The 19,286-nt window shown below is 38.8% G+C and overlaps 1 protein-coding gene across 2 annotated transcripts; it reads right to left on the minus strand.

The window, feature by feature from the left end:
- Positions 1-101: 101 nt before the first annotated feature.
- On the minus strand, positions 102-14,756 carry LOC134673316 (uncharacterized). Of its 2 annotated transcripts, none has more exons than XM_063531285.1 (6): positions 14,617-14,756; positions 6,790-6,913; positions 4,369-4,519; positions 1,224-1,343; positions 728-850; positions 102-242 (listed from the first exon to the last, which is right to left on the minus strand). In XM_063531285.1, exons 2-6 carry the CDS (start codon positions 6,873-6,875, stop codon positions 117-119), a joined length of 606 nt encoding a protein of 201 aa, XP_063387355.1. In that variant the 5' UTR covers positions 6,876-6,913; positions 14,617-14,756; the 3' UTR covers positions 102-116. The 2 variants fall into 2 exon arrangements, with proteins under 2 accessions (XP_063387355.1, XP_063387354.1); XM_063531284.1 differs by lacking the exon at positions 14,617-14,756 and adding an exon at positions 7,489-7,570.
- Between the last annotated feature and the right edge of the window lie 4,530 nt (positions 14,757-19,286).

The raw sequence follows: 19,286 nt of genomic DNA on the forward strand, positions 1-19,286 counted from the left end.
TCCAATATTCAGCCGGGGCAATGGTACCTTTTGCCGTGGAACGCCACATATCTTTACTATATCTTATCTAGTGCATCTCTATTTCATTTCCCGAATCGCGCCGAGAAGCGAATGTTTTAAGCGGGGCAGTTGTAACAGATTTGAGGGAATTCGACCTTGTTGAGAGCCACGTTGAGGAGGATGGGTTGGAAAACATCTGTAGCCCAGGATGCCATGCCATCGGCGGCGCTTGTCACGTCATACTGTAAAAACAAAAAAAAACTGAAAAAGAAAAAAACTTGTGGATCGAAGAGTTGAATTCTATGCGTCGCGGGACTCGCGGGGCTTGCAAAGAGACGCAAAGTAACTTTGCTGGCGAGCGAAAGACGCAGGAAACTTATCTGTCATCTTATTACAAGAAGATAAAATTGATTTTTTTTTAATTAACTGTTTATGATTTATAGAAAAAACACATATTTTCCGACAGGGGAGGAGGAACATTATTGAAGACAGTGCTTTATCCACTTTTGTCATTTTGAATTGAGATAAAAAGATTTACTAGTATTATAATGATGTATTAAGGATGACGCGCTAAACCGGGCCGAGGCCGAGCCGCAGCTACCGGTGCTTCGGTTTTTATGAAAAGCACTACGTGATTACCAATCAGCCGTCATAGAAAATGACATGTCGGACGCCTCGGCCCGGGCACGGCCCCGTCTAGCGTGACTCATTCTTTATAGGATCATACCGAGTGTGACAGCACTTGTGTAAGAGACGTAGCAGGAGCGAAAATCATCTTGTTCGTGCTCCTTGGTAAAGTATCCATTGTCACCGTCGCGGAATATTCTTCAGTAAACATATTGTATATTACCTGAAAAATAATACTAATTTAAAATATTTAGATCACAACGGTTACAATCACTTGTATTTTGAGTCGCTACTCGTATTGGCGACATGTTTCGGGCCCGTCGGGGGTCCTTCTTCAGGCTCGCGGCGGCTGCACTCCGTGCACTGCAGGCCGCCCGCTTCACCGCTCGTTGCGCGGATAAAATATTTAGGTATTGCTTATTTAGTTTATGAGCATAGGAATTAAATATACTTAGGGCCACTTGCACCATTCACTAACCCGGGGTTAACCAGTTAAACCAGGAAATAACCATGGTTACCAGTACAATTTGACCCTGGGTTAACGGTTTAACCGCTTAAGCCCGGGTTAGTGGGAGGGTGCAAGTGGCACTTATTACCGCAAAGGGAAACTGAACGGTGTTGTGTCTAAATATCCCTGTGAAATGGTGGAGGCTGCCATCCTCCAACGTCACTTCAACGTCGTACCCCAATCTCACATCTGACATCCTCAGCGTAGCCTGAAAAAACACATGTTTAAGTACCGACAGTAGGTATACGGCGCGATTTGGGAAATGAATTACCCTAATAGCATTTTCTTGTAGGGATTTTGTTGGGCCTTTGTTTACGTATTAGTTGGGCAACCGTTATATTTGGCCGTACGATTTGCTGGAGGGCCCTCGACAAAGGCTCTCCCGAAGATTCCCAACAGAGGGCCATTAGAGTAATTTTTTCGTTGGGCCTATTTAAATAAATCATACAATTATTCAACGGTGGTGGTTTTGGTTGGGCCGTGGTTGGGCCTATACACATTTGTTTGATGGTTGGTTAATTGTTACATTTGGCCGTACGATTTGCTGGAGGGCCCTCGACAAAGGCCCTCCCAAAGATTCCCAACAGAGGGCCATTAGAGTAATTTTTTCGTTGGGCCTATTTAAATAAATCATACAATTATTCAACGGTGGTGGTTTTGGTTGGGCCGTGGTTGGGCCTATACTCATTTGTTTGATGGTTGGTTAATTGTTACATTTGGCCGTATGGCTTGCTGTAGGGCCAACTGCAAAAAAATAAAAAGGGGCAATTTTTTCGTTGTGCTTCTGTTTGCAAATTCAACAATTACCCATCGGCAAGTCAGGTAGGTCGGTAGGTAGTTGTGCACCAGGTTGAAGGCCCAACACAGCTTGTCCCACAAAGGGCCAACATTGTAACTTTAACGTTGGGCCTTGTGTAGGATTCTTACAATACTACCGTAGGTAAATAGTTGTGTAATTTATAGTGGGCCTACAGTCTTAATTATGTAATGGGCTTTTGTTTACGAGTCCTACAGTTACCCTACGTTAGGTAAGTGGTTGTGTAATACGACGTTGGGCCTTTGCTGATAAATATTACAATTACACTTCGGTAGGCATTGCTTGTATCCACATGAAGGCCCTAGGCAGCAGTTGTTGTTAATCTTCTCTGTATCGTTCCAATTTTAGTATATGTACTGCCGAAGCAAGTACACTTACTATACACTCTAATTTGTATATATACTAACCGCACTTCGAAACTTCGTAAGCGAGATTTATGTTTTTTGAGATTTAAATTGAGAAAATGTTGGTAAAATACAATTTTTTAAATTTATGTATAAATTTTATAGTTATAGCTATTAGGCTTATAAGTTACTTTAAAAAAATATTATGATTATATCCGGAATAATCGAGAAAATAACTATAACTTCGATGTTTGGAGACAGTAACGCCATCTAGTGACGCCACAAGCAAACTCAACTGGTATTGTTGGGCATCAGTACCACAGCCAATGTTGGTAAATGCGATATTTGTGCTCACTGGGCCAACGAATGTTATCGTTGTTTAGCCACCGGTACCAAAATACACAAAGGCCCATTGTTAGGCGTCAGTGCCACAGCCAATGTTGGTAAATACGATATTTGTCATCATTGGGCCATCGGATGATATCTTTGACTAGCCAACGTTACCAAAATACACAAAGGCCCATTGTTGGGCATCCGTGCCACAGCCAATGTTGGTAAATGCGGTATTCGTCACCATTGGGCCAACTAATGTTATCGTTGTTTAGCGAACGGTAGCAAAATACACAAAGGCCCATTTTTGGGCCTCAATGCTACAGCCAATGTTGGTAAATGCGATATTTGTCGTCATTGGGCCATCGTATGATATCGTTGCTTAGCCAACGTTACCAAAATAAACAAAGGCCCATTGTTGGGCATCAGTGCCACAGCCTATGTTGGTAAATGCGATATTTGTCATCATTGGGCCATCGGATGATTTCGTTGACTAGCCAACGTTACCAAAATAAACAAAGGCCCATTGTTGGGCATCAATGCTACAGCCAATGTTGGTAAATGCAATATTTGTCGTCATTGGGCCATCGGATGATATCGTTGATTAGCCAACGTTACCAAAATAAACAAAGGCCCATTGTTGGGCATCAGTGCCACAGCCAATGTTGGTAAATGCGATATTTGTCATCATTGGGCCATCGGATGATATCGTTGATTAGCCAACGTTACCAAAATACACAAAGGCCCATTGTTGGCCATCAATGCTACAGTCAATGTTGGTAAATGCGATATTTGTCGTCATTGGGCCATCGGATGATACCGTTGATTAGCCAACGTTACCAAAATAAACAAAGGCCCGTTGTTGGGCATCAATGCTACAGCCAATGTTGGTAAATGCGATATTTGTCGTCATTGGGCCATCGGATGATATCGTTGATTAGCCAACGTTACCAAAATACACAAAGGCCCATTGTTGGGCATCAATGCTACAGCCAATGTTGGTAAATGCGAGATTTGTCGTCTTTGGGCCATCGGATGATATCGTCGATTAGCCAACGTTACCAAAATAAACAAAGGCCCATTATTGGGCATCAGTGCCACAGCCAATGTTGGTAAATGTGATTTTTGTCATCATTGGGCCATCGGATGATATCGTTGATTAGCCAACGTTACCAAAATAAACAAAGGCCCATTGTTGGGCATCCGTGCCACAGCCAATGTTGGTTAATGCGGTATTCGTCACCATTGGGCCAACGAATATTATCGTTGTTTAGCCAACGGTACCAAAATACACAAAGGCCCATTGTTGGGCATCTGTGCCACAGCGAATGTTGGTAAATGCGATGGTGGGCCAATACAAAATTAACGTTGGCTACGGAACTAACCTCATCCCAACGTTTTCCCTACCGTTGGCACCGTGGGCCCCAACGAAAATGCTACTAGGGTAGAGATGCACTAGATATGAAATAGTAAAGATATGTGACGTTCCGCAGCAAAAGGTACCTTATGGCGGTTGGCGCTTACGCTATTATTAACGCCGCTCCAATATTTTGCGGCCGCCATAAGGTACCTTTTTTCGTGGAACGTCACATATCTTTACTATTTCATATCTAGTGCATCTCTAATTCATTTCCCAAATCGGGCCGATAATCCCAAAACCTAATTTTTGCAACGGGAATGCACTTATTTATCAGTCGGCGGCGGTGAAAATGAAAAGGTTAAAGTTCTAGACTGGAGTTTACCTGGGCAAACACGCTGGTCGTATTGTCTGTGTTGTCAAACCGCCAAATCTGTTGGAGGGTATTCTGAATAAGGTCCAGTTTCTGGATGGACGTGACGAAGCCATTTTTGAAGACAACATGGCCTTTGACTTTCCAATCGAATACGTCTTCACTGTTGGGAGAAGAAATACAATATATGAAGAATACTTATGAAGAATTTAATGCTAACTACTGAGATTTAGAAGTAAAAAGTTTAGGTGAAATGGAGTAAGAAGGACATAACATAATCGTAGCATGATATGGACGCGGAACGTAAAAACTTTATGGCTCCTCTACACGATGGGCCAACGCCGGCCACTCCAAGGGACGCATTTATGCGTTAGAGGGAGCTAGTGATATTGCTATCTCATTCTACCGCATGGCTGCGTCCCTTGGAGTGGCCGGCGTTGGCCCATCGTGTAGAGGAGCCATTAGGTGCTGTAATCCAGTATTTAAATTTTTTTTGCGTTCCTCTAATCTAAACATGTCTATAAGTAGGTATGGAAAATAACTCATTTATTGTGTAATAAGTGTTATAAAATGAATATAAAACTCAAATTAACTACAATTAAGGTAACTAAAGTTAAAAAATTAAAAATATAGATGGTCAAGCAAACCTTGTCAGTAGAAAAAGGCGCGAAATTAGTCGCTACGAGACGCTATCCCCTCGCTTTTTCAAATTTGCCGCCTTTTTCTACTGACAAGGTCTGCTTGACCAAGTATACCTATCAAATGAGTATAGTTAGTTTTGTCCCAAAACGAACACTATGACGATTCTATAAACTGGGGCCCGTTTCTCAAAAGCTTGTAACTTGTAATACAAGTGGAAGTCCTTTTCTAACAAAAGCTGTCAAAAAGTGACATCCGCTTGTATTACAAGTTACAAGCTTTTAAGAAACGGGCCCCTGTTCTTCTTTTTAAAATGGTGATATCCAAATAAGGTGTGAAAGTTTTTTATAAATCAAAAAAATTACTTAATAGGAGAAGCCGAATTATCCTGTCCTCCCATGTTTTCCTTTGTTTCAGTGTCTTAAGTTTTTTTGCAGAAAAAAAATAACAAGATGCCGGTTCCCATATACAAGTATGTAAGTACCTACAAATTGGCTTGGCACTTACTTAGCTTGTTTTTTATAATTCCGTTTCAGATTTCACTAATTCCGGGTCACTGACCGTTTCTTTGTCTAGCGAAAATAAAATTACGAAGTGTTGATAAGATAAAAAGAACGTTATTACCTTTGAGATAAAATCGGAGAAGACTAAATAATATATCTTCGTCTAGCATCGTCTAGCACCGTTTAAATGAAAGTTTAGAAAATAATATGTATTTTTTTTGCATTTTATAAATATTAGGTAACATAGGCTTTTTCCATAATTTAAGTCGATTGAAAGTCTTAAAATAATGTTAAAATTGTAAACTACGCATAGGTAACTACCCCGTGCATGAACTATAGGGGGCAGCATAGGAGCCGTCAGATTCTTGGCGCGAGGCGTAAATGTGTCGTTTATGCTTCCGATCTAGCCCACTTTTGTGCAAAACCTAATATGCACAAGGAAACGTAGCAACGAGAACGGTAGATGGTAGCACTTGTTTTCGCAATGTACTTGTGCACATGTATATGTTTCCGATTCAGTCCACAAGATGGCAGACCCTAACAACGCGCACGGTCCCTATCACGGGCTATCAGTATAGCGAGTGCACGGCGCGTAGTACATTACTTACGTAGTGGGCCTTTTTAGGGTTCCGTAGCCAAATGGCAAAAAACGGAACCCTTATAGATTCGTCATGTCTGTCTGTCTGTCTGTCTGTCTGTCTGTCTGTCTGTCTGTCCGTCCGTATGTCACAGCCACTTTTTTCCGAAACTATAAGCACTATACTGTCGAAACTTGGTAAGTAGATGTATTCTGTGAGCCGCATTAAGATTTTCATACAAAAATAGAAAAAAAACAATAAATTTTTAGGGTTCCCCATACATAGAACTGAAACTCAAAACATTTTTTTTCATCAAACCCATACGTGTGGGGTATCTATGGATAGGTCTTCAAAAATGATATTGAGGTTTTTAATATCATTTTCTTCTAAACTAAATAGTTTGCGCGAGAGACACTTCCAAAGTGGTAAAATGTGTGTCCCCCCCCCTGTAACTTCTAAACTAAGAGAATGATAAAACTAAAAAAAATATATGATGTACATTACCATGCAAACTACTACCGAAAATTGGTTTAAACAAGATTTGGTAAGTAGTTTTTTTTTTAATACGTCATAAACCGTAAATCGCAATTTTATTATGTTACTTGCTGTTACGGAACCCTTCATGGGCGAGTCCGACTCGCACTTGGCCGCTTTTTAAGTATATTCAATGTAGATACCTATATACTTATTCAATAAAATAAAAAACAACTTACTCAATTTCAACCTGATGGTCAGGTATTTTCAAATTCCACCAGCCGTAAGCCTCCACATCCTTCATAGTAGTTTCCATGAACTCCATAATATATGGAATGTGGTTGACTAAACGGACATTATTCACTGAAAATACACAGCGTTTAGTACATATTATTTGTATATTGGTATATTTTGGCTGCGTTTTGACCAGAGATGTGCGATGATGTGTAGTGAGGGATGTGTTTGTTAAGAACCAATAGAATCAGTAAGTACATTTGTTTTCCTCGTTCAGCTTGGTTCTTAAAAAGACTTCCCTCGCTATTGCATTCTCGCACATCGCTAGTCGAAACGCAGTTTAATGATAGTTAATACATTCTTTATTTAATAAGTAATAGGTATCAATCGTACCATGTCAGATATCTCCGACAAATGACTCTTAACTCAGTTTGGGGAGAAATAGGCGTGTAATAATATCGTTTTTTTTACGCTACACGTAGTGTATAAAGTCAAACTTTATACTAAAACAGGGTAACTACCTACCGCATCATTCAGCCATCATTGCTAAACTCATGCTTAAGTACTATTAATATAAGTACTATTAATATTTCACTTATTAATTAATATAACTATGCGACTATTTATGATATGGAAGAAATTATCTAGAACATTTTTTTTTCTTTTTACTCATAAATATAATCATTATTATTACACTTACCTACCTGTAGTCAACAATTGTGAGTAAACCAGCCCCCCGTTCAATAATAAAATACAACATATCAGCACTTTCTCCATTCTGCCCTCACTCAGACCCGTCGAGATAGTATTGGGTATTGGACGTCAGTATGTTTGCGATTGGCGGAGGTAAGAGGTTTTGTGAATTAATTGACGTTATCGAGAAAGTAGATTATGATAAGAATTGCAATCGTTAGTTATTTATCTACTTACATTGTTAAATTAATTTGTCAAGTGATAAGGCGATTGGTGAGGCGGTGATCCAAAATCTTAAACCTTCCATTCATCATTAAATATGAATTACATTACACCGAATCGTCATTATCATTAAATTTGGATGTTACCATAAAATAGCATTAGGTCCATTTCATCCAAGCAGATTATCCTGTCAAGTTTGCCTAAATCGAAGTGACAGGAGGGCTGTCAAAGCTGTGTCAATTTGCGGACCTCTGTCAAGTCGGGATCCATGTCACGAAGGTTTAAAGAAAGGGTTCAAGATGCAAGAGCAGAGCGGTGTCTTCGTACAGTGCTCCCCATATAATAGGTATAAAAGTAGGACAGTGGTAACTGGTGGACTTTTAATTACAAAACCGAAAATAAAAACCCGACAAGTGCGAGTCGGCGTCGCCCACCGAGGGTTCCGTACTTTTTAGTTTTTGTTCTTATAGCGACAACAGAAATACATTATCTGATGTGAAAATTTCATCTGATCACGATTACGTTTCATGAGATGCGGTCTGGTGACAGAAAGACGAACAGACGGACAGTGGAGAGTTATAATAGTAATAGGGTCCCGTTTGAACCCGTAGGTACAAAACCCTAAAACAGAGCTTCCATCAAATTTATCATGATTTCCCGTAGCCTTAAGCTCATTGTCCCCCAACATCGAACGGGTTTCATGTCCAATTCTTTCACTGTCCAGGCTATCAGGCTTTGGAACGGTCTCCCACTCTCTATCAGACAAGCGCAGACCAAATTCACATTCAAGCGCATGCTGCGCAAACATTTCCTTGACAAACTTTCTTCTTCGTCAACTTAATGATTCACACAAGGTATATAATTATGTATATTATGTATGTAAGTCTATTTGTATTAAGTATATGTGTAAGTTTATCAACATAGTTTATATTCATATAGAGTCTTGTTTACAAATTCATTTACTTTAAAGACACTGCACCTACTTAATCTTTCTGGTTTGACCCATTGGTTGACTGGTAGAGAATGCCTTAAGGCATTAAGTCCGCCATTTGTACCTTCATGTATTGTGCAATAAAGATTAAAATAAATAAATAATAAAAATTATTTCACCAATGTCAGGCGTGTCTCACTCCGCGATTTCGTCGCTTTGCTACAGGTAGCTAAAAGTACATCCGTTCGACCCCAATTTTGGGGTTTGCCATAAGCCGCGCGTGGCGCTGTCGCCACCTAGCGGCCATATCTGTGCTGATCGTAACAGACGCGTTTTGTTAGAGAGTGAGTCTTCTGTACCTAGTACTATTATTTATTCTGTGCCAATGTCAATAGTGGTGCTCGTAGAGCATGACGTTGTTCGGTAGTTGCTTTTAGTAAAATTGCTGGATTTTTGTGTAAAGGATGACTCACGTTATACCGGCCAGAGCTTCCGGACTTTCGTTTTCTATGGAAAGCACCACGTGATCGCCTGTTAGATCATAGAAAAGTGTTGTAGATTTACGTTAACAATATGTAGGTAGTTCTTAGTCTTAGATATTATCATATGTGGGTAGTTGAAATCAATCAGTGTTTGACCAAGCCTCTTGTCTTATACTACATGGTGACAGCGGTGGGATAAGGGCCGGAAGCTCCGACCCGGACACCGCCTGGTCTAACGTGAGTCATTCTTAAGAAGTCACCAAATTTTGTGCTACATTCATGCAAATATTACTTTCAGCGTATCCTCTTATGCCTTAGGCTGTTAGCATGAACACCTGAGCCACGGAATACTAATGAACTTTTTGTATTAACCCCCGAATTTGAGGGTTAACTTGTCAGATTAGTCATTTGAAATATACAAATCCTTTCGTGGATTTAAGTATGAAATTATGCAGATCATTCGCAAATTATTATTCTTTAATAAAATATGCCTACTTGAAAAATAAACTTTCTTTATCTTTAATAAGTAACCAACACAAAATAATACTCTTTAAGAACATTAAAACCTAGAAAGATAGTCTATAAATCCGTCATGTTTAAAATTGAAATTGATACTATGAGTATCTCTACCTCTTTGGCTAAATTGGCTATTACAATGTTCTTCTTCTTCGTTATACTCTTGACAGAGTGGTCGTGGCCATTATGATATTACAATAATCGAGTGAAATAAGTAAATAAAGATACAGTCAAGGAATTTAAATTCCGACCCATTTCGTACTTTGTCACAGTGACAATCAATATGAAAGCCGCTAGAGACCTCATACGGTTGTCACTGTGACAAAGTACGAAATGGGTCGGAATTTAAATTCCTTGACTGTACCTTAGTACCATATCCATAAAGAAACGGTAAAAAAAATACTACAATACAGTTACCAAGACCAAGACTCACTTTTTAGGATTTATTAATTTTATTATATGGAGTAGGTACGAAATACATTGCGGCAGCAATAATATTTTTAGATGGGTAAATAAAGAAAACAACAGAAACCCTATTTTCGTGAATTCACAGACTGCACCGTTGACAATCAAACTATCTTTAAAACAATCCAAACTTTTGATGCCTAGCGAGATATTAATGGCAAATAGTAAAAAACCTCCCCCACAGAATAACCTACGAAATCGTCTAGACGGCAGCGACATCTGCTGTGGGTTTTTGTACTCGCCTTATTGTCACGGCATTCATCCGAACCTCCGTATTCGTACTAAGATCATGTTGGGTGATTTTGGGGTCTTGAACCCCAATGTCAAAAATGTTTTAAGATGGTAACACTGATCAAGATTTTCTACGGGCCGATAAGAAAATACCGGACTAACCGGAACTCTATTTTCAACTGCTTCTGCTTTTAATAATAGTTGTAAATTGTTGTTCAATACAATTTTTGTGAGTCGCGACACTAGAGAATTCTAGTATCAAGTAGCGATACTGATAATTCCGCACTCGATACTAGATGTCGACTGCGAAAATAATAGCCGTTTTGGTATGAAAACTGATGTATGGAGTGAGCACTCTATTCTTACTATATTTCTCTATGTCCCTGCGGTCTGCAGAGGTTGAGTCCACCTACCTTAACCGGACTATCAAATTTTCATAACCGTGGTATCACTGATAAATATTCACAGCGAGCGACATCCAATCGCACGAGTTTTAATTGCACCACCGATTATCCCACCAACCGTCGCATACATTTGAATACGGGGACGTTGGTTTTATTTGTTCTTGCGATTGTACGGTGATTGAATTTGCTTGTGGTAATATTTATTGGTTAACTGTTAAATTAAGGTAATTTTACGGTTTAATCCATGTTCTTGCTGCGAGGCGTGACACATACGACGAGCTGACAAAGTGCTGCTCAGCACTATTACCGTAAAAGTATAAAACTTTGCCTTTTCTGTGGCTACTTTTAAGTTATTTCGCATTTACTGAACTGTGACGCGGTGGGGAAAGTTATGTTAAAGGGCAAAGTTTTATACTTTTACGGTAGTGCTCGAAAATGGAGACGTAGGCTCTCCGAAACACGTAGCGTCGGAAAGCGTCAGAAGCGTGCGTTCCGTGGCCCATGGGTTGGGCAAGAAATCGCTTAAGTTGTGTTCGAAATAATTATTGTTTTTTATCTAAGTATGCATATCTACTCAGTTAATTACTAACAAATATGTTCAGAGACTCAAATAATATATTTGCATAAAACCTTTTATATTTAGGTAAACTTTATCTATTCAACTTTAAATAAGTTACAGTAAAAAGTAAAAACATGCCTAGTCTACCATAAATTTCCCTAAAGCATGTACTAGTGACCTAAAATCAAAGGCAACCCCACTTAAAGTTAAAGTGCCAACAGTGGCACATCACGAGGGCAAAAAGGGGAAAAAACGTCAAACGCACGTCCTTTTTAAGAGCTACAGGATGCAAAACTGGCACTTTCCGTGTCGTTTTAAGGTGCTTAGCATAATGCATGTAGCCCTCTGTGTCAGCGTTGTGTTGTAGATCACATAATACGGTATCAGATACGCTACGGAGTAAAATAATAGTTAACGAGGTTGACGCGGGCCGCACTTTGTTAATATTTATGACTTTATCAGACATTGTCGTCAATATTACATACCTACAAAATAGCTTGGGAGGCTCGCGGGCCCCAAGTGAGAGGTTCGCCAGCGGCCGCCTGTTGCCGACCGCTGGGTTAGGCAGTCAAATTTAATATAGAAGGCGCAACTCCTAAGTTAGACACGGCAGGTTAGCAGTAAAATCTAAGAAGAGGTCTTGAACTGAATTTAATACGTACATGACGATCGTCTTGATGATTGGAGCTTATCTCACGCACGCCTTTCAATTAATTTCGCATGCAGCATGCACCAATCAGCGTGAGCGTTCTTTAAGGTCGTATCAAAATAATATCAAAACCGTAACAAGTTGTTTAATCTGGATCGGGCTCGTGTTCTTTGCCGGTGGTACTCGAGGTTTAGCTTTTGTAGAATTAATTTAAATTGCATATTAATATTATAATATACCTACAAGAAATCTTAGTCTCAGAATAAAAGTGGTTTGTTTTGTTTGTCTTCTATAATCTGGAGTTGGCGTCCCGTTAAAAAATGCCGAGGACGCTAGACTGTGCGCTATGAGTATGTGAGGAAGTGTGTATAGTATAGTGTTACATAATATACTAGTATAACTTTTAAACATCGTTGCAAATTTTCATTACCTATATTCGCATGCTCTAATTTCTAGATCACTTTATTCCCACCAGTGGCGGATTTGCAGACTTTGCCGCTCTAGGCCCCAGGCCCTGTAGCTGCCCCTTTCAAGCCACCCATAATATTGACTACATTTTGAGTTATTTCTTGTTACCATCAGCGAATTTTTTGTCACAATTTGCCACCCCTAAATATCTTGCCGCCCTAGGCCCGGGCTTACTGTGCCATAGCCATAGGGCAAATCCGCCACTGATTCCCACTAAGATGATAATCCTTCCAAAACAGAATGCAGCATTAAAGAGCAGGCGTACGGAAATGTTCCATTACCATCTCGTATGAATATGTATGGACGGTTGTCCGCCGGTAATCAGGTTTGCGGCCGTTCTCGTGACGATGATTTTGAAGTGATTTTGAGTGCATCTTTGCGAATTTTTATTCCCATGCTCTAATTTCTAAACCACTTTATTCCCACTAAGGTGTTAATCTTTCCAAAACAAAATGCAGCATTGAAGAGTAGGCGTACGGTAATGTTCCATTATCATCTCGTATGAATATGTATGGACGTCTGTCCGCCGGTAATCAGGTTTGCGGTCGTTCTCGTGACGATGATTTTGAAGTGGTTTTGCATCTTTGCGAATTTTTATTCCCATGCTCTTATTTCTAAACCACTTTATTCCCATTAAGGCCATAATCCTTCCAAAACAGAATGCAGCATTGAAGAGCAGGCGTACGGAAATGTTCCATTACCATCGCGTATGAATATGTATGGACGGCTGTCCGCCGGTAATCAGGTTTGCGGCCGTTCTCGTGACGATGATTTTGAGTGCATCTTTGCGAATTTTTATTCCCATGCTCTAATTTCTAGACCACTTTATTCCCACTAAGGCGATAATCCTTCGAAAACAAAATGCAGCATTAAAGAGCAGGCGTATGGAAATGTTCCATTACCATCGCGTATGAATATGTATGGACGTCTGCCCGCCGGTAATCAGGTTTGCGGCCGTTCTCGTGACGATGATTTTGAGTGCATCTTTGCGAATTTTCATTACCTATATTCCCATGCTCTAATTTCTAGACCACTTATTCCCACTAAGGCGATAATCCTTCCAAAACAGAATGCAGCATTGAAGAGCAGGCGTACGGAAATGTTCCATTACCATCTCGTATGAATATGTATGGACGGCTGTCCGCCGGTAATCAGGTTTGCGGCCGTTCTCGTGACGATGATTTTGAGGTGATTTTGAGTGCACCTTGTGTTGGATTTGGTGGCTCAGGAAACATCGTTACTTACATCAATTACAATAGATCGAAAATGATTTTCTTTCTAGTTTTTCTTCTTTATCGTTTCGAATCCCATTATTATACACAGTTAAGCCATAACGAATATGGATGAAATCTGTGTTGTGGATTATTATTCTGTGGTCGTTAAATAAATAAATAAGTACCTACCTATTTATTATGTTTAACCCACAATTAAGCATCTACTTGTTTTTTTAAGAAACCCTGAAAAGTAGTTAAATTAGATATCTATTTTTTGTTTCTGTTTTAACCTTTTGGACGCCAATGACCGATATATCCGCACCGCAGGTCCAACGCCAAAAACGGATTAATCGGTCACAGACCACAGGGCAAAATAGACCTACGTGCATATGCGTTGAAGTTGAATTTCAGTTATGACACTTCGGTGACGTGGTGTCCCAGTGACAGTTTTTGTGTTTGACACGGCGTCGAAAAGGTTAAGGCAGATAATTTAGACCTCTATGTAATTCAAAGAATTTGAGAGTTGGTTATTTCTTGCAGCATTTTTACACTAATGGAGTCTATCTGATATTTTTTTCTTATTCTGGATATCCTTTACTTTTTTGACGACCGGTCTGGCCTAGTGGGTAGTGACCCTGCCTATGAAGCCGATGGTCCCGGGTTCGAATCCTGGTAAGGGCATTTATTTGTATGATGATACAGATATTTGTTCCTGAGTCATGGTTGTTTTCTATGTATTTAAGTATTTATATATTACATATGTCGTTGTCTAAGTACCCACAACACAAGCCTTCTTGAGCTTACCGTGGGACTTAGTCAATTTGTGTAAAAAATGTCCTACAATATTTATTTATTTATTTATTTATTTATTTACGGCTGGACCGATTACCATTAAATTTGACATGCAGAAAGCTTAATTAAGTCATAGTCTACTTTATCATTAAAAATCCACTGTTTGGAGGAAAGAGGCGATATTTAACCACATTAAAATAGCTCACCTGCACAGACAGAACAGCAATTTTCTTTAACTCGTAAATTCACTTAACAAGTGGGGGGAAATAAAATTTTCTCAATTTTATCGGTTTTCTATCGACTTAACGGAGTTTAGAACCGGCCGTTAAATAAAGCAATAAACATGGCTTACAATGTTAGAGCCTTAGAGCCGTATAAAGGTTTTTGACTATGGGCTATTGACTCTGGCTTTTAACGGCCTAATGTTTTATTTATACTAAACTGTAATTTATTTGTTGTAAAAAACAGAACCCTCCATTTGGCATTGATCGATTTTATCTACAATAAATGTACAAGTACAAGTAAGTATACCTACTCTTTAACACTGACCTCTTAAACTATTTCCATGATCTTCATTTGAGGCTCTGCTTGTTCGCACAGAGGTTATATTCTATCTACTAAGTCCTACTTTATCGATTTAAGGAGCAACCTACTTGCTAGTTTTTAGACTTATTCTTAAAAAAATCATGGTGGAGGTACTTTTACTGTTCATAGTCCCTTAATTATTTTAAAACGTCCTGTGGGTATAATTTTACTCATTAGTATAAGCGACAACACGAACGGAAAGGCGCAACTTGAATATAATGAATTAAAATACCATTTAAATACTAAAAGCGGCAAAGGAAATTAACGAACCGTAGAAAATGCCCACTGAGACCCCTTTTCATTACCGTTTTATCCATTTAAACATTTTGCATGGAAAACTGAGTGACATGCGTGCACTTAACTTACAACCACCACTTTCAAATTGATCTAACTCAAAAGTCAAACACATTCAAAAAACAACCTTAACACAAACAAGTAAAGTGCTAAATGTGACAAATAGAATACCGACTTAATTCTTTTGTTTTCCTGGCGCTAAAATACAAACTTATTTATTCGGTCAGAAGAGGTGCTGTCATCTATGAGTGTTCGCAATTTTAGTGCGCAACGCGGATAGTTAAACTTTTGTCCGCCCGCACAACTGAGTTGGCAATTCGCACTCGCCTTTAAGGGCTAACGAGGCATGGCTGGAAAAGCTTGAGAGGTGTTTCCCATATTTACTCTAGGAAGATGTGTTTATTTTTTTATAAAAAAATGTGAAGATTTTTTTGTCAAAGGCGTTCCCTCTTAACAAAAAGTTAAAGTTAGACCAAGAAAAGTCTGCAGCGATTTTGATAGCCCACGTAATGCAAGTGTAATTTTCCAATTATGACGTATAAATAACACTTGCTCGGCGAGGGCTATCAAAATAGCTGTAGACTTTTCTTGGTCTAACTCTAGGTACCAGCTAGTCTTAGCTACAAGTCACTCAGCTTATCGCTTTTGTAATTTAATGAATTATCTTTTCCTTACTTTTTTAAATAAACCTGCTTTTAATGATGGAAAATTGCAAAATTGCATGGACATTCATGAAGTGACAGTGCACTTTTGCAGCTGCGTGTACTATATCTAAACCATGATGAGCCGATTAGGCGTACGAAGCTTTTTATAGTAGGTAGCAGTGTTGGCCGAACGTTAATTGCAATTGACCATTAACCATTACAAATTGAACCGTAAACGGTATCGGACGGTTACAGCTGACGGTTAAATTTGTACTGGTTATTGGTTAAGAATTTTCAATTGCATTACCGTTTCGGCCAACACTGATAGGTACAAATACATACACACAAACAAACAAATAAAACAAAGAAACAAATAAATAGATACAAAGGAAACGACCTTTGTCAATCAGACTTCTATTTTCTATCTATACATATAATAAAGCTGAAGACGGTCGAAAGTCTGTACTTGGAAGATATTTGAAAAAAAGTTGGCTGGGGATACTTAGAATCGATAACAGAATACGTTCCAACAGTTTTTAGAATTTTTGTCTGTTTATCTGTTTATCTGTTTGTCTGTTTATCTGTTTGTCTGTTTATTTGAACGCGCATCACGTGAAAACGGCTGAACGGATTTTGATGAAAACTTTACTAATCTGTCGAGAAAATCCCCGGCCAGGTTATAGGCTATTAAAATTCAACCCCTAAAAGGGGGGGTAGCCACAACACTCGATTGACTTAAGTTTGCCCCTGAATCTTATGGCGCTACTTAGGAAAGAGGGGCAAACTCTTTTCAACTATTGCTCAATAGTTGTGCTACAACTATTGAGTATCCTGGTAAACTAACAGATGGCGCTGAATTTAATACATTGTGACATGAATAAGCCACCGACGAAAGATTTTGCCAAATTAACTCTAAGTTTAGAAAGGGGGTACGGATATATCAACAAAAATAATGGTATAATTATGTTGATTTAATAAATTAATAATACAACAAAATTAAACGACAGTAAATTAATTGCCCCTCATTGCACAGTGCCATCTTTTGGGGAACTGAGTAAACATTAAGTTATCAAGAAAACTAAATTTTTTTAATTTTTTATTTATTTATTTATTTACTTCAGACATACATATCCATAAAATTGTTAGTAATTACATATTTACAAGACTTATCAAAACTATGGTTAGCAACATAGTAATTTAAAAATAAAATACAAAGTTAGTTATTATAATTATATATAGTTGGATACCCCGTCAGTCGTCAAAGGATCCAGTACAATGTAGACTGTTCCAATGTCTCGCTAACGGAGTATCCAACTTTACAGCAAATATCTTTAGGATACCATTGTCACTGCTACTTATCCTTCGCATGATCGACGCTGTCCTGTTGCGTATGATAGCGTAAAAATCATCTGTACGTTCCCCCGCAAACATTCCAGACGCGCTACAGAACCGTGGGTAGCCCAATAGTATCCTAAAAACATTATTGTATTGTATTCGCAGAGCGTTATATGACCTGTGGGTGTAACTGGCCCACAGGCTGCAGGTGTAGAACGATTGACAGAACGCTTTGAATAACGTCTTCTTATTAACATCTTTGTTACACCTAGCAAACCTGCGAGCCAGCATGTTCCCCCTCACTGCTAACGCTCTGCGCTCCCTCTCTTTAAAAAATGAGTTTACATAGTTACGTAGAGGTAAAATAAACACACATATCAACACGCGTATAATTGCATAGTTATTTAAAATTATTAAGATAAGATAAGATAAGATAAGATAAAAGATAAGATAAGATAAAAATAGTTTATTCAAGTAGGCATATTACAATGCGCTTATGAACGTCAAATAAACCTTTACCGGCTCCAACCGTACACCTCTGCCCCGAGAAGATTTAAATCCCCCCTCTATTGGAGGAGGGTATCCCAATATGGGACCGGCAACAAACTCGGCGGGACACATCTTTTCAAAACATTATTACATCTTATAATTAACATGCATTACGAGTAATTAAGAAAAATACAATTTAAATTACTATAGAATTCATGCAATTATACTCAGTGAGTACATAACTTTATAGAATTTGATATAAAAAATAAACATATATGTACATGAAATCACAAATACGTAGCTCTTTCAGAAAACATATCAAATCTTACAAAAGGAAAAGAAATTAAAATCAATAAAAGAAATGAGAATACATATTATATGAATCCGACTGATTGTTATGAGATGCTTTCATACAATTTGATGTGCTTTCTTACCTGAGCTGAGTCACCTTTAACTCTACACATAATACAATATTTTTAATTGCTACTTGTCGTTATTACAGTTTCTGGTTTGGACCATGCATGTTTGTCTGTCAAGTAGTCCTCGACTCTGTAATAAGCCTTCAACATCAATGACTTTTTTAAGTAATTCTTAAGAGCTGGAAAGGGTAATCTTAAAGCATCCTCAGGTAACTTGTTATAAAAATGAATGCATTGCCCAACGAATGACTTCTGTACTTTACGAACACGAAACTTTCTGATAGCAAGCTTATTTTTATTTCTAGTATTATAGTTATGGACATCAGTATTCTTAGTGAAGGAGAGGATTAATTTTCTCTATCATGAATTACCTAATCGTAATTATTGCACCCATATCAAATCTATATTCATACGTATCGCCTACTTTAAGCACTTAATAATAGTGACCACGAAGGTGGGTACTTTGAAAAAAAAACATTGACCTCTGTCATTTGCAGTGCCGGATTAACCCTTTTAAGCAAAATAAGCACTTGCTTATGGCACCAAAACCGTAGGCAAAAAAAAGCGCAGGCTGCATTAGCACTGCAGTCGTCGTGGAGTAGGTACCTACATGAAACTTTTATACGTGTACATACAAGTACCCATCTAATAACGGAGGGCCGTATATAGGGATCAAGTAAGAGAGTGAGGGTACGTAAGAACATCTCCAACGTAGGCTTTCGATTTGACCTTACGCGGAGGCCCTTAAAGTCATGGAAAAAAATCTTGCTTTCGGGCTTGCGGCCAGCCGATTTTTTCGACATAGGTTACCGATTTTATAGCGAATTTTGCTCTCTTGCACGCCAGATTTGTCGGCCAAGCCGAGTTGCTCCTTAGCCGCGATCCTGAGACCTAACTGTCAAAGTGTTATAAGGGGCCCCGTGAAAGCCGAAAACTAAAAGCATCCTATGAAGTAGCGCTTTCGAGTGAAGCCAAAGAGCGAGCAGTAGAAGAGTCGTGATTACATGCATAGATTCGATTTCAAGCCACTCCTTTGCAGTTCGGCGTAAGGTCTCACGCGAGGTCTTCTGCCTTATGGCAAAGTTGATCTTCTCCCTTAATTACACTTGG

The sequence above is a fragment of the Cydia fagiglandana genome, chromosome 18 (assembly GCF_963556715.1).
Source record: "Cydia fagiglandana chromosome 18, ilCydFagi1.1, whole genome shotgun sequence".
Taxonomy (NCBI): domain Eukaryota; kingdom Metazoa; phylum Arthropoda; class Insecta; order Lepidoptera; family Tortricidae; genus Cydia; species Cydia fagiglandana.

Excerpts from the sequence above, each read along its gene's own strand:
- LOC134673316 (XM_063531284.1), bottom strand. The coding sequence starts at position 7,561 with ATGGAGAAAGTGCTGATATGTTGTATTTTATTATTGAACGGGGGGCTG. Across the intron at positions 6,914-7,488 it reads CTCACAATTGTTGACTACAG|TGAATAATGTCCGTTTAGTC; the intron begins GTAGGTAAGTGT and ends GTGTATTTTCAG. Across the intron at positions 243-727 it reads CACAAGTGCTGTCACACTCG|TATGACGTGACAAGCGCCGC; the intron begins GTATGATCCTAT and ends TTGTTTTTACAG.